Source organism: Peromyscus leucopus, chromosome 16_21, assembly GCF_004664715.2.
Source record: "Peromyscus leucopus breed LL Stock chromosome 16_21, UCI_PerLeu_2.1, whole genome shotgun sequence".
Lineage (NCBI taxonomy): Eukaryota > Metazoa > Chordata > Mammalia > Rodentia > Cricetidae > Peromyscus > Peromyscus leucopus.
Genome location: NC_051084.1, coordinates 72,800,319 through 72,824,451, shown reverse-complemented (window position 1 = coordinate 72,824,451; position 24,133 = coordinate 72,800,319). Strand labels below are relative to the sequence as shown.

The 24,133-nt window shown below is 40.6% G+C and overlaps 1 protein-coding gene and 1 pseudogene across 3 annotated transcripts; one reads left to right on the top strand and one right to left on the bottom strand.

The window, feature by feature from the left end:
• The window catches only part of LOC114702163, a 36,261-nt pseudogene extending 32,706 nt beyond the window's left edge, over window positions 1-3,555 (top strand).
• Window positions 3,556-4,769: 1,214 nt separating this feature from the next.
• Dazl (deleted in azoospermia like) lies at window positions 4,770-22,303 on the bottom strand. Of its 3 annotated transcripts, XM_037199940.1 has the most exons (12): window positions 22,111-22,303; window positions 17,210-17,356; window positions 16,751-16,842; window positions 16,196-16,247; window positions 15,804-15,867; window positions 15,568-15,707; window positions 14,220-14,291; window positions 12,665-12,715; window positions 11,873-11,986; window positions 10,482-10,580; window positions 8,909-8,953; window positions 4,770-6,674 (listed from the first exon to the last, which is right to left on the bottom strand). In XM_037199940.1, the coding sequence occupies exons 1-11, from the start codon at window positions 22,111-22,113 to the stop codon at window positions 8,942-8,944; spliced, it is 846 nt and encodes a 281-aa protein (XP_037055835.1). In that variant the 5' UTR covers window positions 22,114-22,303; the 3' UTR covers window positions 4,770-6,674; window positions 8,909-8,941. The 3 variants fall into 3 exon arrangements, with proteins under 3 accessions (XP_037055835.1, XP_028738318.2, XP_028738319.2); XM_028882485.2 differs by lacking the exon at window positions 8,909-8,953; XM_028882486.2 differs by lacking the exons at window positions 8,909-8,953; window positions 12,665-12,715.
• Between the last annotated feature and the right edge of the window lie 1,830 nt (window positions 22,304-24,133).

Genomic DNA, 24,133 nt, shown 5'->3' with positions numbered 1-24,133 from the left:
AGAGTCAGCTATTCAGTTTATCAACTATTAAAATATACCAGTTATCTGCAAGAATTCCTGAACCTACACCTTCCTTTTACAGAACTCCAAGGGCTGGGACTAGAAATGGAGACCATGTTGGGTACTGATCTTCTCAATGTACTTTAAAAATTTTTTTCAAACTTCCAGAGCAGTGATACTGAGAAAAATTACTCTGGACGCACTCTTATGTGAAGCAAATGAGATGTGAATCTATAGGATACCTGCAAACATAAACAGAGTCAAAGAGCTCAGTCCCAAAAGTGGGCAGCAAAGCATTCCATTGCATGTAAAATGAGAGGGGCCTTGCCCAAGCAACTGAAGCCAGTTGTGTGCTCCAGCATTCCCAACAGAGACCACTGTTCACACACTGCAATGAAAACTACTATGAATTATTTTTAGCTCCACATAGTATTTTTCTCATAAAAAGGTACTGTGGTTGTTTAAGAATGCACCCCATAGCCAGGCTGTGGTGGCACATGCCTTTAAGGCAGGCATATCTCTGTGAATTCAAGACCAGCTTGGTCTATAGAGCTAGTTTCAGAACAGCCAAAGAAACCCTGTCTCAAAAAACTAGAACAAAATCAAAACAAAACAAAACAAAACAAAAACAAAAACAAACAAACAAAAAAAACCAAGAAGGACCCCATATTTGAATGTCTAGCTCCTAGCTGGTGTAAAGTTTTAGCAGGATTTAGGTGTGGCCCTGTTGGAGAAAGGGTCATGGGATGGTGGGATTTTGAAGCCTCAAAGCTTTCTTTTTCTCTGCTAGCAGATTAGGATGGAGCTCTCAGGTACCTCTCCAGGACCATACCTAACTGCATGATGCCATGCTTTCTGCCAAGATAATGGACTAATGCTGTATGGGTCCTGCATGTCCAGTCAATACATTTTTTCAAGCAGTTCAGGAAAGAACAGTTTCTTGCCCAAATGGCTATTTTTGCCAAGAAGAAGATAAACTCCACAGAAAGTGTCTTCAATGCCCATCCTTCTCTAAGTAAATCGGTGCTGCCAGGAGCAGACATGTCTCACTGTCTAGAAAGTCTAAATTTTTAAAAACATTTTAAATGTCATATTTTGTAGGTCTTTGAAGTGTTTGAAGATTACTTATCTATCTGAACTATATCTATGTATACCTATAAAACTTAACATGGCTACAAGCATGATTATCATAAATGACTAATTATTAATCTATTTCTTAATTATCCATTACAATTTTAAATGAGCTGTACAAGCATAATACCTTAAACAAGAGTAAAAATATACACACAGTGTAACAAAATTAACTTTAAATTTGTATCAATAAACTAAAATCCATAGCAATGTAAAACATTTTAAACAAAAGTAGGTTCATTAATCTATCCTTTTATTTTATATCTATACTCTCCACCCTTTTTTTTCTTTAGAAAGAGGTCACATTTATAATCAACCTGTTTTAAATAAAAATATTGGTTTTTATCTGTCCCACAACAGAGGGCTGGCTCTTCTGATATGGAACAAAAGAATTACTCAACTTTTTTTTTTTTTAGCAATATGTTTGGGTTTAGAGAAGGAGTGAGCAAATTCCATCTCCAAAGCCAGCTTGGTATATTTGGGAATTGAGCATAGCTTCTCTTACTACTTCCTGCTGGAGGGGAGTGCTGTATCTTATGGGGACACAAAGAAATTTTTAGGGTTATGGAGTAGTCCGTGAGGGTGTATCATTTGAGCCAGTTGCCTTGAAACCATTTTGGATGTTGGATCATCTGAGCCATGGTCATTGGAGACCTTTCAGGGTATCTTGGCTGGTCAAAACTGCTGTATTTTAATCTGGAACAAATCCATAGCCTCTTGCTTTCTGTGGAAACAAAAGCAGAGCTTCTTTTCCAAAGCAACATATCCTTCCATTCAAATTTTGAAGTCAAGGTATCTTTAAAATATACAAATTGGCTTAATTCAACAGCTTTTACAATCAAATGTTTTTCTGTAGTTAAAAATCCCAAGGATAACACAATCTAGATTCTCTGTGTAATACCCATCTTTACGTGGCTTATTTTTATACTGTCTTTACTGTCTCTTTAAAGATTTTTTAAAAAACTATTTGTTTATATTACCGCATATATTCCCTTTTCTCTTTTAAGCCTACATTCATTTTTACATACATTGTAAAAGCATTTAAAGTCTTGTTTCATCTGAATCTGCCTTATTGTGAACCTACTTCTTTAAACTGCAGCATTTCTAAGACTGAAACGGCCCCGCTGTGGCTGGTGGCTCCGCCCACCTCAGCTTCCCATCATGGCAGTGGTACAGTTTACCACCAGCTCTGGGAGCCATAACTCTTAGAAACAGTGGGTCTATGCATTATCAAAGCATCGTGTAGCCCAGTAACTTTTTTTAAAAACTAGTAAAAACTATATCCAACACACACCATAGTGCGCAGCTTGGAGACACCTCTGCATAACATTCGGGTCAAGCTCGAATGCACGACACAAACCCGCCATAGTGTAGCTCAAATCCAGACTGCTGCTAACTTGAGAGAGACAACTAGGAAGCTGTTTTTAGCTCCGTTTTAGAATCTTTTTTTCTCAGGTTTTAGGTGGAAACTCTTTGCCAACCTGTTGGGTGCCATTTTGTAGCTAGTTTCCCTGCCTGGCCCATGGTCAGGACAAATCTCTCTCACCCACCAGTCCCACAGCCACTCAGACCCAACCAAGTAAACACACAGACTTATATTGCTTACAAACTGTATGGCCGTGGCAGGCTTCTTGCTAACTGTTCTACAGCTTAAATCAACCCATTTCTATTAGTCTGTAAGTTGCCACGTGGCTTGTGGCTTACTGGTACCTTCCATCTCACTTGTCATGGCGGCGGCTGGTAGCATCTGCCTTCCTATTCTCTCAATTCTGCTGTTAGTCCCACCTACACTTCCTGGCTACTGGCCAATCAGTGTTTTATCAATCAGTCATCCACACCACTAAGCCTCTGAAAACTAAGGCCCCATTAAATGCTTTTTCTTATTAAGAGTTGGCTTGGTCAGAGCCTTCTCAGCACCATTAACACCTGCCTGGGACTGGCCAGGGTGTGGGTGAGCTGGCTCTGCCCTCTTGCCTGCCATGTGGTGGCATGGGTGAGGGAAAGTTGCCCTCCCCCTTATCCCTGCGGCAATTGGGAGAGCTGACCCTGCCCCTCACCAACTGTGGTACTCGGTAGAGCAGGCTCTGCACCTCACCTGGGCAGCACAGTAGAGTTGACCCTGTTGTCGGGGTGTGGTACGGGGTAAGCCAGTCCAGGTGTGAAAGCAGAAGAGCTGACCCCACACCCCCTCACCTGCCAGGTGGTGGTATGGGCGAAGGAAACATGCCTTCCCCCTCCCTTGTCCCTAACCACCTGCAGCAGCAGGAACGGGCCTGGGGTGGGGGCATGAGTGGGAAAAATGCCCTTGCCCCTCACCAACTGTGGTACTCTAGAGTGGCCCTTGCACCTCACCTGGGCAACATAATAGTTGGCCCTCAAGGCATAAGAGCAAGAGCAGCCCTGCCCCTTGCTGCAGTGAGCTAGCCAGGGAAGTGCTGGAAAGCCTGCCTATTGATGAAAGCTGGCAGACGGAACAACCTAGCTACTATCCAGGACCTGAACCAGGGCTGAGTTTGCCCACCCCACCTCTACATGCCAAAGCATGTAAAGAGAGTAGAGGCCTGTCCTAGAGATCCAAAGCTGCAAGATCTCCACGACACTGGGCAACAAGATATCCAAGGAGTCCCAGTGAGGGCCGAACACACTCCAGAGGCCTTGAACCAGAGCAATGACTCATTGCAATGAACACTTCCAAGTAAAGATGTATGGAATAAAGGGTACACTGTTTGGATCACTGTGTCACACCACAGCTTCTATGACAAGATCTTTTTTTTTTGATTTTTCGAGACAGGGTTTCTCTGTATAGCTTTGCGCCTTTCCTGGGACTCCCTTGGTAGCCCAGGCTGGCCTTGAACTCACAGAAATCCGCCTGCCTCTGCCTCCCGAGTGCTGGGATTAAAGGCGAAGGCGTGCGCCACCACCGCCCGGCTTGATCTTTTTTCTTTTGAAGGTGGGGAGGTTGCAAGGGCAGAGGGAAGGTATGAAAGGATGGGGAGGTGGACGGGACCAGGATGCATGATGTGAAATCCACAAATAAAATGTTTAAAAAAGTTGCCTTGGCAACTAGGTAGTGGGACCAAGTCCTGTGCTCATTGCATGAGTTGGCTGTTTGAAACCTGGAGCTTATGCAGGGACACTTGGCTCAGTCTGGGAGGAAGGGACTGGACCTGCCTGGACTGATTCTACCAGGTTGATTACAGTCCTCGGGGGAGGATTTGCCCTGGAGGAGGTGGGAATGGGGGGTAAGCTGGGGGTAAGGGGAGGGTGTGGGAGGGGGGAGAATAGGGGAACCCGTGGCTGACATGTGGAACTGAATGGTATTATAAAATAAAATAAAAAAAGAGAAAAAAAAAAAGTTGCCTTGGTCACGGTGCCTCTTCACAGGAATAAAACAGGGACTAAAGCATGTACATATGTGTGAAAGTGTGTGTGTGTGTGTGTGTGTGTATATATACATACATATATATATACACACACATAATTTCTTACAGAAAGCAAGAAAATCCCAAAATTTTATAAATTAGCTGCCAGCTTAGCAAATGCAGCGTATTTACAATTTTTAAGCACAAGGATTTATACATTGTCTCACATTGTTCACCAAAATTTCCCATCATTTCTAGATGACAATAAGTCAATGCTATTTTTGAAAAAAAGCTTTATTCATTTATGCAAAGATAGTATCAGCAATAGGTAATAGGAACATACTTTTAAGTTTAAAATTAATCTTCCATTTTGAAAGGTTCAGTTTTTTTCTCCCTTCTCTTAAATACTTGACTCCAACAGAACAGCAGATGAAAGTTTATTCCCTTACTTTTCCTTAAAGTCATACGGCAACAATTACAATTGTTCTTTAGAATTTAGGGTATCATTCACAGTAAGCTGGAGATTTAATCAGAGTGATACGTGTTAAGAATCTCACACAAAAATACAAATACACTGAAATAAACAAGGGACAAATAAAAGAACAAAGTTCGGGACACTTTCTACTTTTCTGGTATATTGACCTCTTGGTGACTTAAAAAGATTTTTGTCCTTCAGATACAGAATAAAATTAAGAGTTGAAGATCATTATGGACACTTGTGACATGACCCATGGTGGTTCCATTATGTTAGGGTTAAGTGGAATCTCCGTGTTTGAGGGAAGGGCTAATACAAGGCAGGCCGACAAGGCATTTTAAAACTCATGTCCACGGCAGGTCAGATGGTGTCCATCTAATTGAGTCCTTTAGAAAGGTACTGTCATCCCATGCTACATTCTAAGGCTTAGCCCCTGAACTGCTCCTATCGGTTACTTGCTTACTTTATACCATGGAACAAATCCTGACAGAATGGGAGTACAGATTGCAAACGACTGTGGGCACAAAGGGTCTCTGCTGTCACCATGCATAATGTCCAATAGAGACCATCAATCTAAAAACAAATAAACTACCACTTTCTTGGGATACAATTATGAAACAAATTTTGTGGTTTAGAAATGTCAAAATTACCTACTTTGACTGTTTTGGACATATTTTACTTTACAAAAGGAAATACAACAGACTAACAAAACTAAAAATCTGTTTACTCTGTAACAACTTCTATTTTGAATGTTTTTATAAAAATTTCTTTCAGATACTCTGATTAACTTTTAAGTGACATAAAAAATTTTCAGCACTCTTTAATATCAGTATTTTGCACAATTTTAAGACAGCCATTCAGTTCAGCATTTTAAGAAAAACGAGTATTAACTCACTGAGAATAGCTTATACACCTAGCAAAGTTTAGTTTTTGTCTTGGATTCGTTAAACAAAATTATACCCAGAATTTTAGATATCCTCATTACCATCCCAACCAAATAAATAGGATATGTGCATGTGTGTGGATTAAATACAGGGTAAAATATTTTGTATAAATGTAAGACCCACTGATTGGACTGTTAAGAATCTGTTTTCCTGGGTTTAGATAAGGAAGACTTCAATAAAGCTACTATATATTGAGTTCCACTGATTAAAAATGCAGTTCTAAAAATTATGCTCTTGTGGCAAATGTTTAGACAAATAATAAATGTAAAGTACAATACTGTAAATACTGTACTGTTCAGGTACCTGTAGAGAAGTGAAATGCTTGTAGTCTATCAAAATTCTGACCTTTCAAAATAGGTTTATAAAATTTTTCTTGAAAACTAGTATGTTTTTGAACTCTTAAAATGCCAATTTCAATTAAAAGTCCTTTAAGTCTTAAAAGTTATTCCTTTCAGCTATTTTTCAATTATTTGAAAATTATTTTTTATCCTTTTTACTTGCAATTATTTTTCTTTCAACTATATAGTGAACACAAAACCAGTTTCTACATAAACATCTAATGAACAGATTCAACACAAAACTAGGTAATCTAATAGAACTCTTATACAAAGTCTGAGTGTGATTTGTCAACCCCTCTGTAATAGTGAAAACCATTCCATCTCTTTTAGTAGTCAACAACAAGCAGCCTTGACTACTAAATTAGCAAAGGTGGTCAGACTTAAGCACTGCCCGGCTTCTTCTGAAGTGATGCACTCTTTTATCCTAGAAGAGACAGAAAGTCATTTTAAATCACTGAAAATTCCACACTACCACTACTCATCTATTACAAAATAACCAATGTGTTGGTTTACATTTAAATACAGTAAATGGAGAAAGGGAGAGCATTTGGAGGATCTCTGCAACAATAAATGCACCAACTGTTAAGGCTTTATTAAATGACAAAATTAAAAAGGAATCCCAGTAAACTCAGAAATGAGTTATAATTAGTACTTTTTAGATAATTAAATGATTTGGCAGGTGAACCAAAGACAGACAGTGGAAAATTTATGTGATTCTTAAAACTATTCTTTAAAATTTTTTTCACTAGAATTTATTTTGTGTGTACAAGCATGCATGCATGCATATGTGCCATGGTCCATATGGAGAGGTCAAGAGGACAATTTGCTGGTCCAGTTTCTCTCCTACAACATATGTAGGTTTCAGGGATTAAACAAAGGTCATCAGGCTTGGTGGCAAATGTCTTTACCTGCTGAGCCATCTTGCCAGCCAACAAAACAAAAGCCATCCAACAAAACAACAAAATAACCCCAAAGGTCTGGAAAAACGTTTTGGTGGTTAAGAGCACTTATTCTTCCAGAGGATGTGGGCTGGATTTCCAGTCACGTTTCAGCTCACAAACTGTTAACTCTAGTTCCAGAGAATCAGAATCTTATCTGGCTTCTGTGGGCACCAGGCAAACATAGTATGTAGTGCAGACATATACACAGGCAAAGCACCAGTATACAATTAAGAAAGAAAGAGAAAACTAAAATCCTCCCCAAACAACAAAACAAATCCCTACCTATTGTTTTTATTAACAATTGCATCTGAAAGAAACCGTATTTGAGAACAGTACTCTATTTCAACTTGAAATCCTTTATTTTGATTAAAAGCTCTAAATCTTGCATACTTAAGGCTTAGCTTCAATCTATGAAAATGTACCATTCTTTATGAGGCAAAGATAAGAAAATTTAAAATGTTTTCTCAAGGGGATTGGTCCTAGGAACATTCTCCCCCATAGATATGAAAACCTAAGGTTTGCTCAAATCTCTTATATAAAATGGTGTGGTTGCATTATACACTGGGGATCTTTCTGTATACTTTAAATTTCTCATTCTTCTACCTAATAATGTAGTTTAATGCATTGTGAAGAATAAAAACAAAAAAGTCTGCACATGTGTTCAGTATAATTTAAAATATGTGCATATAATTGGTTCAATTTAGGGCACATGCATACAGAAGACTAATGTTTTCAGAAATATTTCCTTTACTCTGTTGCTTACAGAGATGTAGATACAGGGAAGTGAAGCCTTAAAAGAGAAAGGGGGTTAATAAAATAGTATTTTCTTTTCTACACAACTAGTTTAATCTTGCCCTTTTCCTGGGGACCAGATTCCATTATGTAAAGAGTGTGTGGCTGGAAAGGTGGCTTCTTTGGTAAAGTACCTATTGTACAAGCCTGAGAACATGAGTTCAGGTCCCTGGTACCCCCTTTAAAAGGCTGGTATTAGAGGTGCACTACTATCTAATTACAGTCCTGGAAGAGTAGAACAAGAGACAGGCAAATCCTTATAGCATAGGTCACCCAGCCCAGCCAAATGGACAAGCTCCAGATTCAGTGGAAGATCAGTTTAAAACAGTAAGGTGGTGAGACACCCAAAGTCCACCTCTGACTGCCACAAGCACCTTCATGTGTACACACAATAAGGTAACATCCCATTAAGGTTAGGGTCTAGAAAAGTGGTCACAAATGTATATGTTTTTAGAAGTTAGGTAGTAATAAATTAAAATTATGGGGCTGAAGTTAAAACAAAAAATGGGATTTATGATGGAAATAAACAGAGCATTCAATTTCAAAAACAGCATTTAGTTGCTTATAACAATAGGTCTGGGGCCCCATGTGCTTGCTCTATGTAATCAGGACAAGTCCTTGGGATTCCAAGAACCCCAACATTGACTGTGGGCCTCCATACACATATGCTGACTTACCTGTGAACATGTGCACGTGCACTTACACACACACACAGAGACAGAGAGAGAGACAGACAGACAGAGACAGAAAGAAAGGGGGGAGGCAGGGGTGGTGGTATAACAAACAACAGCAGACCACTCCACTAATTTCTGATTCCTAACTAGAGGGGAAGAAAGCTCTAGAGTTCAAAGGTAAGTTTTCTTTCTAACACCAGGTAAAAACTCAATTTTGAAGACGTTTTGCTTTCAAACAAGTCATTTAATACCTTTAGAACTTTGGGGCAAGGTGACTACTGCAGTTATATATTGCACTGTGTAGAAAAAAAATGAAACAATTTTAAATGAGTATCTTTTACTCATTATGCTACACATACACACACACACACACACAAAAGCAGGTAAAACTTAGTGAAAGTGGGTAATAACTTTCACTGGCTGTCTAAGGCTAGAGGTTAGAAACGGAGATTGAGTACTAATAGGAAAGGGTTCGTTTCTGGGATGGCTAAGACATTTTTAAATTTGACTTACGGTTGTATAATTAAGTAAATATACTAAAAAGCCACTGAATTATGTACTTTAAATGAGTTGTAGGATATCCATATTATACACCTATCATTTATCTATTATTTCAAAAAAAAATCTTCCTCAAATGCAATATTCTCTCCACTGGACTAACCAGTGAAGACTTCAGAGTCAGACTCAAAAGTAAAGGGACCTAAGACTCTGTGTTCTATTCATCCTCATTTTATATTTGTAAAATGTCTTGGGACTAAAGAACAGCTCAGGAGTAAAGTATGTGCTTACAGCATGTCTAAGTCCCCGAGTTCTAACCCCCAAACTAAACCTCCACAGAGATGGCAGGCAAAACTGTAGTCCTAAAGTGTAAGTCATCTGTACAATGTGGACAGAAGATTAGAAACTCAATCTTTGCTAAATTCATTCTCACTTGATTATTTCCAACCTCCTCAGTTTTATCTCTTCATTCCCCACAATGTTCAAATATATTAACCAAGTAGTTCTTTTGTTCTCTTTAGTACAATACCCATGAATTACATTCCGCTATCAAATTTTTCTTTTACTGTGTGGTCAAGTTATTTTATCTGCCAACTCATGACCCTTTTATAATACCTTCCCATTTCTCTGTGTGTATGCTTGTGTGTTCCCTGTGTGTGTGCATTCTTGTGTAGGTCTGAGGTTAACATCTTGAGTCTTTCTGATTGCTCTCTACCTTTTTTCACAGAAGTCAGGTCACTGATATGGGTTGACCTGGCTACACAGCTTGCTCAGGATCCTGTTTTTGCATCTGAGGACTGCAGATCTTTAGGAAGGCTGCTAAAACCTACCTGGCATTTGTGTAATTCTGAGTCCAAATTCACATTTGCTCAGTAAGCACTTGACTCACTGAGCTATGTGCCCAACAGTTCATGAAATGTTTACCTTCTAAAAACTTTTCTTCCCTAAAGATAAACTATTATTCTAAGGCTTACACAGCATCCAACACACTTCTGGGTAAAACTCAACCACCATAATGGTTACCATAGTTTGTAGCAACTTCATCAGTATAAAAATATATGCAGGGGCTGGAGAAATGGCTCAGTGGTTAAGAGCAATGGCTGTTCTTTCAGAGGTCCTGAGTTCAATTCCCAGCAACCACATGGTGGTTCACAACCATTTGTAATGAGATCTGGTGCCTCTTCTGGCATGCAGGAAGAACATTGTATACATAATAAATAAATCTTTAAAAAATATGTATGTATGTATGTATGTATGTATCCCACAGGAAAAATGTTTCAATGTTAACACATACACATTTTGTTCTGAATACTATTCTTGTCCTACCTTGAAGTAATCATCTTGAGTAACAAGAGAATTTCTCAGTCTGTTCTCAGGGTTAAATAGACAAGAGACCACTGTCTGTATGCTTCGGTCCACAGACTTCTGAAACACAGAAGTTTAAAGACTACATCTTTTATTTACTGCTAATGGATTTTTTAAAGTATACTGAACATATACACTTCTAAGAAATTCATTCATAATGTCAAATTCTTATCATTGTTTATTTTATATATAGTTCTCCTAAATCTAGTGTCTTAGCAAATTTAAAAGGCTGTATTTATTAAGACTATGGTATTTTGCTTACAGCATTTATTTTTCCTATTACAGAAGGAATCAAGAGTTTTAATATTTGAAAGTATTTAGAGTGACATGTTAGAATAATAGTACAGGCTGGCTATTTTAATTTTATATGTGTATTTATGTGTGTGAAGTTTTTATTTATTTTTTTTTTGAGGCTCAGTCTTATGCAACCCTAAGCTTGCCTCACACCAGCTATGTAACCAAGGCTAGTTTTGAACTCCTTATTCTTCTATTCCAAAGTGCTGAGATTACAGCTATACATCACTGTGCCCTTTTTTTCAAATTTTAAGATTGTGCAACAAATCAGGCAATTTGTTATCATCCTATTGTTTAGTAGTTTTCTTTTTTTTTTCACTAACACATAAATAAGGAATCTGTCCACAGTGAAATCTTGCATTACACACATTCCCAACTTATCAATTACTTTATTCATTCAACAATATAAATTAGAATCTTGGGGTGAGGATATGATTAAAGAAATGACTAGTTCAGTATCAAATAGTCACCATTTTAAAAGCTAATGTCATATTTATAATGTCACAGAATACTATAAATAATACGTATTACAGCTGGGCAGCGGTGACACACGCCTTTAATCCCAGCACTCGGGAGGCGGAGGCAGAGGCAGGCGGATCTCTGTTGAGTTTGAGGTCAGCCTGGTCTACAGAGTGAGATTCAGAACAGGCACCAAAACTACATAGAGAAACCCTGTCTCGAAAAACCAAAAACTAGTAACAACAATAATAATACATATTACTATATAAATAAAAATTTTAAACTATAAAAGACATGGTAAATATAATTCATACTAATTGTAGACACCTAGCCACTGAATTCTACCAAGTCATATTACAGAACAGTAACTAAAATATGACTTAAAAAATGCAATCAATTAGAAGAGAGGATATGACAAAGAAATCAGAAACTCTCAATGTTTGGAGTCTCTGAGATATCATTATCTTGTACGTTAAATTTCCTAAGCTCTTTAAATTTTTAAATCTGGGCAAATAGGTCTACTCAAAGAATCATTACTAATATAATATAAAACATATAAAAGTAAATATAAAAACCAGTAAACAAAATTAGATGTTTGCCTTTTGTGGGCCACTTCCAGAGTTTGGAGTAGCTTCATGAACTGAGCATTCATTTGGCAAAACTTCAGCTCCTGAATCAACTTCGCTGCAATGGTAGTTAACAGTTGTATACGCCTATATTTAAAACAATAAAAAAAGTGTAATTAACAAGAAACATGATACATTTCTAAGTCATTCATCAAAAGCTAAGCTGCTATTTCAGAAACTGTTTTCAACTAAATGGCTGAAATTAAGTCTTTTATTTTAAAAATGTCTTCTGTCAACATCAAAGTCAGTAGGAGGTGAAGAGAATTAACTATACTATGTAGTAATAATGGAGTACCCGAGATTTCTCTTGGTATACTTTTCAAATATCCAATCTTTATCTTTATGAAAGTTAGTTAACAGAAGCTCAGGTGTTTCACAGGTAACATCATCTTCTTTTATACAGTAATGTTAATGGTAAAGTATTTGTTTCTCTCCTATTTTCATTGCAAACTCAGAGGCAGATTCTAGGAAGAGCAAATGCTAACTCTGAAATCTAGTTTTTTTACTCCTTTCCTTGGATCATGCCAACAAGTAACCAAAAACCTATCGTATATGAAGCAGCCATTGACTGGGCATACACAAACCATGTGAAAAAAACAATCAGTTTCTCTCTCATGTGAGTATATAACTGAGATAACAACAGAGTAAAATACATGCTATAAAAAGGCAATTAAAATATTTATAAATATACACAATATGGCAAAAGAAATATATTAGGAAAAAACTGTCAGACTAAGCAGAGTATGTTGAGCTAATTCATTTTACCGGAGGTATAACATAACTCCTCTGTTCCCCAGCCGGCCACTGCGGTGGCATCTTAAGAAAAGGAAACAAAGATTATTTAAACACCTACACATTTTTACAAAAGAGGTGCTAAGACAATGTTAAGGTATTTAACCATGCGAACTCAATTTCTTATCCTAAAACAGAACCAAAGATAGGTACCTTTATGCTTCTAATATCTGTGCATTTTTCAGTTCCGGCAATATATAAACCTTACATTTTCTCAATTGAAAGCTGGCATTCAGAGAAATTAAAAAAGACAGTGGTTCTTTGAAATTATTACTACAGCTATGGTCATGGGTCATAAATATGGTCACATCTATTGGGAGAAATTCATGGAACTACTATTTTGTACCATCTAGCAAAATTATACACTATCAATCATTTCATTTCATTTCAGCCTAGACTTTTCAGGTATTTGACAGAAATGAAAGAATGCTTGTTGAAAAAAGAACAGAAGATACTGAATTTTGTAAACAGTCTGAACAAATGTTTTTCCTTGTCAAAATACTTATCTCTAAATAATACTGATGCCTGAATTATAGAGTAATTCTACTTTCCTTTCATTTTAGATAGTTTAAATAATCACACTATACAGCAATTTTATATAAAGAAAGACCATAGTAATATCCCCAAGTTAATTTACATTTCCTTAAATTATCTGATCATTCAAATCCCTCCCCTCAGGGCTCAGAGAACCCTAGGAAGAGGTGGCAGAATGAGTCTAAGAGCCAGAGGGGATGGAGGACACCAGGAGAACAAGGCTCTCTAATCAGCAAGATCAAAGCTCACATGAACACACAGGGACTGAGGTAGCATGCACAGGGGCTGCACCAGGTCCTCTGCCTATATATTATGGCTTCCAGTGTAGTCTAGTTTTTATGGTATTCCTGAGAGTGCAAACAAATGGATCTCTAAATCTTGTGACTTCTCTTGAGCTTTTCCCATGTCCCCCCCCCCCCCCCGTTCAATTTGCTATGGTAGTTTTTCTCATTATATTTTGTTACTATCCCTTTTGTGGTGGATTGAATGAGAATGACCCCATAGGTTCATATACTTGAATGCTTGGTTCCCAAGGAATGGCACTTGAAAGGATTAAAAGACATAGCCTTGTTGAAACTAGTCTGTCACTGGGGATGGGCTTTGAGGTTTTCAAAAACCCAAGCCAGGCCCAGGGGCTTTCTCTTCCTGCTGGCTATGGATCGAGATGTAGAATTCTCAGCTACCTCTCCAGGACTATGTCTGCCTGCATGCTGCCATGCTCCAGCACCATGTCTGCCTACATGTTGCCATGCTGATAATGGACTAAACTTCTGAAACTGGAAGCCAGTTCCAATAAAATGTTTTCTTTTATAAGAATTGCTGTGGTCATGGTGTTTCTTCACTAAAGACACCTTAGAAACCTGTTTATAGGGAGTCAATTTGTATAGGATGAAAGCAGACAGGGGCTATGAGGAGTACAGAAAGGGGAAACTATAATCAGGATATATTATGTGAGGAATAAATCCATTTTCAATTAAAGGAAGAAAAAAAATACCTGATAATTATAAACAGGCAGCTGATATCCAGTGATGACCTGAACTGGTGAACTTGGATAAGGAGGGTACGCCTGATAATAAAATTTACAAAAAAATTGGATTAATAAATTTGAGAAAATGAGAAAGAGTATCATTCACAATACAACAAGAAAATGTAGTTTTTTTTTCCTTTTTCTCTATATAGCAATTCAGGAGTCTAAATGATCGGCTTTATGAAGAAAATATTCCTTGTCAAATGATAACCTATTACACAGGAAAGAGGAAAAGACAATAAATGACTGCTTTTCTAAACCAATATTCACCTTAGGAAGTCACCGTACACAGACTATACATATAGTTCTAGAAGGGGAGTTAAATAAATCTATCTTCTGTTTCTCTATGAAAATATTTTCACGATATACTTGTAGCAATGTTAACAGAACAGATAATCACTAATTTTCCTACAGCCTTATGATTTTTCTGTGTTTAATTTCTAAAAGTTAAGAGAATTACTTTAAATTAAGTAATTTAATCAATGTTTTCTATACTTCAGTATTTATTGACTGAAAGCAAGTAGTAGCACACATGAATGCCTTGTATCAGTAATGAATCACAGTAAATATTAGGAGTAAGTATGGATTTTCTTCTAAGTCATATTTGGAGCAAGAAAAATAAGGAAAAGAGACAGTCTATATTTCATACACACAGAAAAAAAAGATATAGGTTTTTATTATTCTTTTCTGGCCAAAAAAGGTCCCTCAAATTGAAAAAGTAAAATGTACCAAGAATGTTATTAAGCATCAATAGGCATAGTAAGCATGAAAATTTAAATATTAACCCAGCTCAAATTAAATTCAAGAACCTTATGATTTATAGATAAAACCTATCAATTCCCAAACTAAAATGAACCCAGGTATCAACAACCTACACGAGGAGGCATTTGGAAATCACAGAAGAGCTGATCATCTTTAGGAACAATCAACATACAAAGCTGTTTCTGAGCAGTCAAAGAACTTCAATTTGAAAGACAGTTTTTCCAGAAAAGGAAAAGGTTATAGTAAAATTCTTCTATATATACTATTTGTATATGTCTGAAATATAGACCCGTGGAAAAAAAGGAATATATGTAATGTGGCTACCGAGGCTCTAGGATAAAGGCTTACAAACTACACAGAGGCAGGTTTCGGCTTAGCATAGGGAAAAAAGCACTAAGAATGAGAGAGTATGAACAAAAAGAACAAATTCCTCATATTTGAAGTATTCTAACAAGGACTGAACTGTATTACACTTACCATCCAAACCATACATATGATTGCAGAGCTCAGGAAGACTACTAACAAACCTAAGAAGAATGCAAGCCATTGTTACCTGAACATACTGAGTTATAGGATTCATCATGGTTGGAGGCTGCATGTATGTCTCAGCATTTGGACTACTCCAAACACTCTGAAACTGCGGTGGAGGAGGAGGATTAAAAATCAAAGGACGTGGCTGCACATGATAAGTACCTTTAAAAAAAATAATAAAAAGAGCAACACTTATTATGTCAAGTCCTCTGAAAAACCTGAGCAGTTTCATCAAGAACAATTTCTGTTTTTACTCACATAAATTTTGTTTCCTGATTGCAGGGCCCAGTTTCAGCTTTTTACCATGGAAATTTATCTGTGACTAAAAACAGTAACAAACGATAAGGTAATACTTCATTTCCAAGACTTGGCCAAATACTACTGTGCTCAGCCTTACAACTCTAATCAAAGTATCCCAAAGCATCAAGTTAAATTTAGTAAAGCCATTCATCCCATTTCTAACTCTGTCTCTAGTTGATAAAACTAGAAGCCCCCAAGCAAGTAGGTTCTGTCAAGTTACATAAGATTACATTTTTATTTTAAACAGAAAGGAAGCCTATTTTTCTCTGTATTTTACATAAGACTGAACATTCAGCACTTTTCAACTCTTAAAGCATTGCTAAAGAATTTTCTGTAAGACTATTACTTACTTCTACTATCTTCTGCACATCCACGTCATTATAAAATGAAACAAATCCATAGCTAGAAAGGCAGATAAATGAAATACAAAATTATAACTACATAGTACCATGGTTACACCTTCTAACAGTCTATAAAATAGCAGAAGTGGTAATGGTAGATGAATATACTGTGATAGATATGCTAATACATAGGTAACATTTCCTCTATAAATACCACTGTTTCCTTAGTCTATTATGTCAGAATGTGCTAATGTTAACATTCATTAACAAAGATTATCTAAGGCAAGACAGCTAAAATTTAAGACACTGTGAAATGTGCCAAGAAAATAATTATTTGATAACCCATTTGTGTGAAATAATAGAAAGTATTAAAATACAAATACAAGGAAAATGACTAAGTAAAAGAACTGATTAAAAAACCTTTTATCCATAAAATAAATTATCAAAAGCAAGAAATTCACTAATGTTAGAATGAATGCCCACTTTGAGTCTTGTCTGATATCGGGTGTCTCTCCAGCATGCTTAGTTCTATAAACAATAGCTATAGCAAGTATGTTTACATACCCCTTTGACACACCAGTTCGATCAGTGATTATCTTCACTTCTTTTACTGAGCCATATCTGGCAAAGAAACTCCTGATTTCAGTTTCATCCATCTATGAAAAGAAATGAACTTCAAGAGTAAAAATTAAGCATTCAAGACTTCTAATTGAATTGTGAAGAGATTTGATTATGTGCAAGACAATCTCTGGTGTCACAAAATTATTCCACTTCGTTGAGTCTATTTTTAGATTCTATGGGTTAAAACCAAACCTGCATAAAATTTAAAACAATGAAAAACCCTTTTAGGTCTACACATCGAATCCCATCATCCACCACATTTTAGGATAATTAAAATTTATTGAACTCTCAACTATGTTGCCAGGGCTCCTCTTGGCTCAAGCACTCCTCCCACCTCTTCCCATCCAAACACTATGTGGCTTCACAATGTATTTAAAGTAAAACAAAATATGAATACAATACCCTAACATCAATTCCACCAACAAAAACGGTGTTTGGCATAATTTTGCCTTCTGGCAAAACATATCCTTGACTGGTGGCTGCTGCTGAAGACTGGATGCTGGCCTCCCTGGAGACAGCTGAATTTGGAGTCTCAGAAGTTGTGGCAGACTGTAATTTAGAAAATAGACAACTAAATACACACACAGGACAAACTACGTGAAACATACCTTTTGTATTTAACATAAACTAGTGTTACTCTAAATTACCTACCAATACAGCTTAGCTTCAGGACTTAAAGCAATCAACAAAAAACTGGTGTGAAAATTAAACAAAAGGATGTAGTACTTTCTGAAATACGATGCTTCTCACTATCATCTTTTTTTAAAATGGTCCCCATAGGCTCATAGATTTCAATGCTTGGTCACCATTTGAAAAGATTAGAGGAGGTGGCCTTGTTGGAGGAAGTGTCTCTAAGAGATGGGCTTTGAGATTTCAAAAGCTCAACCAGGCCCAGAGGCTCTCTCTCTCTCTTGTGCCTGCGGATCCAAATGTACATTTCTCCAGAACTTCTGCCTATATGTTGCCATGGTTCCTGCCATGATGTGGACTAATCCTCTGAAACTGTTAAGCAAGGCCCAGTTAAATGCTTTCTTTTAGGAGAGTTGCCATGGTCACGAGGACTCTTCACAGCAATGGTAAACCGACTAAGACAACAGTCCTCATTCTATATTTTACTCTATGTGTGTGTTTTGCCTGCTTGCACGTATGTGCACTATGTGCATGTCTAATGCCTGCAGAAGCCAGAGAGGGAGCTAAATTTCCTGGAACTGAAGTTACAATTTTGAGCTGTCATGTGGGTCCTTCTTCAAGAATAATAAAAGTGCTGTTAACCACTGAGTCATCTCCCCCATTCCAGCCCATTATCTTTCATACTATATCGTGAAACAATACCAACTTTATTTCATACGATGTATGAAAATATTGTATTTGATGAGCTGTGTGTAAAGTTCAGACCTATGAAGACTAAAACTACTAAAATCATTATGGATATACTAATAAATTTTCATTTTACTGGGTATGTTAAATCAAAAGCATGTAACTCAAAATATACAAAACTGTTTAAAATCCCAAACAAAAAGTAACTAACTTTTAGATAAATCGTTTTCCTTTGCCTTCCTATTATCAAATTAACGTGAATTTTAAATTCATTAAATAACATAAGTGAAAATATTATATAGTAAAAAGCTAAAGGTGCCAATTTGTTTTTAGAAGGTTTTTGTAAAAATTTTTGAAATGTGCCGGGCGGTGGTGGCGCACGCCTTTAATCCCAGCACTCGGGAGGCAAAGGCAGGTGGATCTCTGTGAGTTCGAGGCCAGCCTGGTCTACCAAGTGAGTTCCAGGAAAGGCGCAAAGCTACATAGAGAAACCCTGTCTCGAAAAACCAAAAAAAAAAAAAAAAAAAAAAAAAAAAAAAAAAAAAAAAAAAAAAAAAATGAAATGAAATAAAAATCACCTTTGTTTTTTTTCTAACCACTTAAGCTATTATTTTCTATTTTGTGTTCCTACTTAACAACTTTATTCCTTTGTAAATTCCCTTCAACAGTGATATGGCAGGGAGTAAAAAGATTGTTTTAAAAGTTATTTCCTTCTTTTAATGTCTTACAATTTTATTTTTTTTCTAAATGGGACTACTACATATGCTATATATCTTCAACTATTTAGAACTTGACTAGATATGCTTTGCTAGCAGACAATCTGTCCATCTCTTCTCAATTTTTTTCATTCAGAAATAAATTCAAAACATAAAACAGTGGTTCTGTATTTTTATAGAACTTCCTTTCTCAATTTTCCATTCTTTTACAAATGAATACAGTATATGTTTATTTGATAAATAATTTTTATTACTGGTGTTTGTACCACAATGTATGGATGCTTTTTAATTTAGAGGAGTATGTAATATTTCACCTGTGTCAGAGTCTAAGAAGTTATAAATGAACTGATTCTCAGTGCTACAATGGCACTTAGTATCTAGAGACATTTGGTAAACTTCTGACATATGGTAGGTAGGCAGCCAGGGATATTACTTCAATTACCCCATAATGCCAACAATAGCCTCCCAAACAAAGGATTGCTGGGACCAAAACCTATATAAGGATGTGCTGAAAAATCCTGTTATGTATGGTATCACTAGAATTGAAGAGGAAAATAACTTTTGGGGGAAAACTTGATTTTTTTCCTTGTCCACTAAAGTAACTGTTTTCAGGAGCTTGATTTCCTTGCTTGAAAAGTAATTAGAAAAGATCTCAAATGTCTTCTATAACTGTTTTCTTTATACAAAAGTAAAATGGATGTTTGAGGACAATTTAATAAGGAAAAAATAAAGCATCAAATATTATAGGATACTTGATTTGGGCTTAGGCTTCCTACTTAATAAGGATACATATAAAATCTGTCTCATCTTAATAGTGTAATAATATATTAAAGAAGGCACACCATATCCTGGTCCTTATCCAGTAGGTGGCACTCAAAGCTAACAAAGCAAAGTACTCCATTTTGACAAGCCCTGAATCACAGGTAGAGTGCTTACTGTATGCTTCACATAGTGTTATCTCAAACACCCATAACCAATAGATGATCTCAAATATCCATAACCTACAGATGTTTTTATTACTTTTTAAACATAACCCAAACCACTCTACAACCAAATAATCATTAAGTCAAAATTTAATGTTCAAAACAGGGTAATTTTTAAACTTCATTTAGAGACAAGGTCTTATATGTAAGTAACTCTGGCTGGCCTGAAGCTTGCTATGTAGACTAGGCTGCCCTCACTCATGGAGTTCCACCTGCCTCTGCCTCCTCAGTATGATTACTTTTAATGACAGTGTTTCAAGTTGCCAAGGTTGGCCTCGAAGGTTAGCCTGAAACTTCTGAGGGGCTCAAGTGATCCTCTTGCTTCAGCACCTCACCCCCACTGCCTCCAGTACTTGAAATTATCCAGAAAATATACTGAGCCTGGTAGAAAAATGTTATCTTATCCGTCAATAGAATATAGTAGCATACTGAAAATAAGCTATTAAAAGTAGAACAACTTATCAATTCTATCTCCAAATGAATTGTGGATTTTGAATTGAGAAATATTAGGATACTAACAATGAACTTAAAGGCTATCATTTACAAGCTCTCCACAGTACATTATATTTGAATGTCCACATATAAAAAATAGCTAGATGCTGAAAATACTATTAAAAATTCTAGGATGTCTCAGAAATTTAATTAAATCACCATGGCAAGCAAATTGCCACGTATGTTACAAATATTGGCCAAGATAAAGTCTGCAGTCATCAAATTTCTAACGGAGTGAGAAAACTGTCAGAGTATTACTTATGTGATTTTAATTACTGAGACGGACAACTACTAATTTCACAATTACAAATGTTTACATGAAATTGTCCAAATTAATTTTAACGTTCGTCAAAATATAGATTTTCTTCCTTTACTTCTAAAATGGAAAAAAATTGTATAAATAAATATACAACGTGTAACAGGCTTGTGACTTAACGGCTACTAACGCGGTCGGTACTGTTCCGGGGGCAGGCTCCCCGCTCTGTAGGCCGCCCAAGCGAGCCTGGAACTCAATCTCCTCAGCCAGCCTCCTCAACGCTGGGATTACAACCGGATGGCTTTCCCCTTCGGGTGGCCTGCCGCCCGCTCCTCTCCCGCCCACGCATGCATGCTCGCACGCACGCGTGCACGCAGGCCGCTACCACGTACGCTTACGCAAGGCCGCCACCCGCCCGAGGCGCCACTCCCGACAGGGCCTCGCCAATGGCGGCGGCCTGCAGGGTTTGCCGGGCAGGACTCCACAGGCCGGCGGCCACCGGGCCTCCGAGCGCCCCCTGGCGGAGGAGCTCGCGCCAGGCCCCATGGCGCAGCCGGGGCGCGGCGGGAGGGCCGGGGACGCCAGGAGGGGCGGGGACGCGGCGGGGGGTCGGGGGGGGGGGACGCGGGGCGGGGCGCGCGGCGGGGGGGACGCGCGGCGGGGGGCTGGGGGGCGCGGCGGGGGCTGGGGGCGCGGCGGAGGGGCCGGGGGGGGCGCAGGGCGGGGCGCGCGGCGGGGGGCCGGGGGGACGCAGGGCGGGGCGCGCGGCGGGGGCCTGGGGGCGCGGCAGGGGCCGGGGCACCAGGAGGGGCGGAGACGCGGCAGGGGGCTGGGGGGCGCGGCGGGGGCTGGGGCACGAGGGCGGGGACGCGGCGGGGGTTGGGGGGGCGCGGCGGGGGCCAGGGCACCAGGAGGGGCGGGGACGCGGCGGGGGGCCGGGGGCGCGGGCACGCTGGAGGAGACTGGGACAGGCTGGGCCGCGTCGTGGGGGGGGGTGCCAGGAAGGGCCGGGCGCGCTGGAGGGGACCAGGACAGGCCAGGGCGCGGCGGCGGGGGGCCGGAGAAGCCGGGCACGCTGGAGGGGGCCGGGGCGCGGCCAGGGTTGTTGGGGGGAGGCCAGGGCGCGGTGGGGAACTGGGGCGCGGACCCGGGCAGGGCCGTGGCGGGCGGGCCGGGCCGCGGCGGCCTCGCCCAACCCCAGGCCGGCCCCTGCTGGCCCGGCGGCCCAAAGGCGGGAAAGCGACGTCGTCGCGCGACGCCCAGGCCGTGCACGAGGCCCACCCAGGAGCAGCCGAGGTCCCCAGGCGGCCGCAGCCACCCGCTTCCGGCCACGCCGGGCCCCTCGGTGCTTGTAGGCCGCGGAGCCAGCAGGGCCGTGCCCGGGCGTGGGGGGCTGAGGGGGGGCCGGAACCGGGAACCTGAGGGAACCCCCCTTTCGCCCACCGCTCCTCGTAGCGTTACCCAGAACACGCCTCATCTCCACCCCGTCTGAGGAGCGTGGCCTCCGGCCGCCCTCACCCCGGCCTGCCCTCGACTCACCATGATGGCGGCCGGAGTTGGGGTGAAAACCCCGAGGAGGAGCAGGAGCTGCGCGGCGGGCAGCGGCTGCGACCGGGCGGCGGCTGTGGAGGGCGCTGCGGTGGCCGCCTGGCCTCCAACGGGCGAGGAGCCGGGGCGGCGGTGGAAGGAGAGCCGAAGGCCGCGGAGACCGGGAGCCCCGAAGCGAGCCGGGCCTGGGTCGCCGAGTCACTGAGGCGTGGCGGGCGGGGGCCCGGGGTGGCTGTGCGTGGCCGGCCGCGTGGTGGGCCTCAGCCAATGGGCGGCGGCGCTGGGCCGCGGCGGGGGGCCGGGGCCACGTCGCCCACGCGGGTGCGTGCGTGCGTGCGTGAGGGGGCGCACGGGGCATGCGCGAGGGACAGCGCCAGCGCGGCCTTGCGCCACCGCGGCCTTGCGCCACGTCCTCGCGTCCTAGCCGACGCAGGGACGGACAGACTCACGGCCCCCCACACGTGTGGGAAGCCCCCCAAAGTGTGCCCTGTGCGGGGTGGCGGTCGGAGTTGTGTTCGGAAAACGTTTGTTTAGGAGACGGCCACAAAAGGGCGCCTCGAGTGCGGAGTGCACGGGGTTGTCCGCGTCGGCACGGCTCTGCTCCTGTCCCGGCGTCGCCCTTGACGCCCTCCGCCACGTGTCCTTTTTCCCGCCGTTTATTCCCCCTTTGAGATAAACCGAGTTCCTGGATTACCAGGTACCACAGACACAGCAGTGAACACGTGAGGACATTTCTTCCTGCGGGGAGCTGACGTTGTAACGGAGCGTTTCCCCTGCAGGCCTTACAGAAACAGGCTAGGCCCGCCGAGAGAGTTCTAGAACATTCTGGGTAGAGAACCAGGGCCTCCCCACAGCAAAGCCGAGCTGTAGCATGGAGACAGACATGCGTTGCAGAACCGCCTCAGCACCTTACAGGGGCATGGGTTACTATTGTTTTTTTTTTTTAATCCTCAAACTTGCCTTTTGTGCAGATAAAAAGTATTTAAACAAAAATAAATAAATATAAAAATAAAGTATTTAAACATTTTTTTTTAAGCCGGCAAAATGATAGACTTGAAATTTTCATTAGCGGGACAAGGGTGTATAAAAAAATAACTAGCCATATTTATAATATGGTTTTACTGAGGCATCCATTTAAAATGGGGAAATAACAGGGTACTGAAAATGAAAATAAGCTAGAAACTAGAGCATGGCTATCTGAGTCTCCTCTGACTTTTGTTTGTTTGTTTTTGTTTTTTTGAGACAGGGTTTCTCTGTGTAGTTTTGGTGCCTGCCCTGGATCTTGCTCTGTAGACCAGGGTGGCCTCGAACTCACAGAGATCCGCCTGGCTCTGGCTCTGGAGGGCTGTGATTAAAGGCGTGCACCACTCTCCTCTGGCTTTTGATAGGTGGCTAGGTTGTAATGTGAACAGTCACACAAAGTGCCTGGACTGTCCTAATTTTAGTACAGAGAAATAAACAGCACAAACGATCTGGCATGGTTAGTTAATGACTGGATTAGCGGGTACTACACTCTGTAGCTCCGGGCCCAGATGCGCAGGCGTGGACGGACGAAGTTGAAATGGTGCAGAGTGCTCTCTGGAACTGAACACCCTGCCACACACCAGCACCCTTGAAAGGCATCGTGCTAAGGAAAAGGGTGGACTTAGAGAAAGCACCGTGAAGACAACAAGAAAAACAAAAACCGTTTAACTCTGATACCTGCGTCTCCCAAGTTTGGCATTTACATTTATGACATGTGTGTTAGTAGAATCTTAAAAATTAAACTGTTCTTCCCACTTCACTCTCCCCTGCTCTGCAAGCATGGTGTGCGGGGGGGGGGGGGGGGGGGGGGGGGGGTGGAGCCAATTTGAGAGATAATAGGGGATCCTCATAGAAAAGGACTTTTCAGAGATAAGCCTACAGGAAGTGGGGCCTAGTGATGTGGTCTCCTAATCCTGCTGCTTGGGAGGAGAGGCTTAGGAAGGAAATCAAAAGTTCAGGGCCTGCCCTGCTGATTTAGTGGCACTGTTTC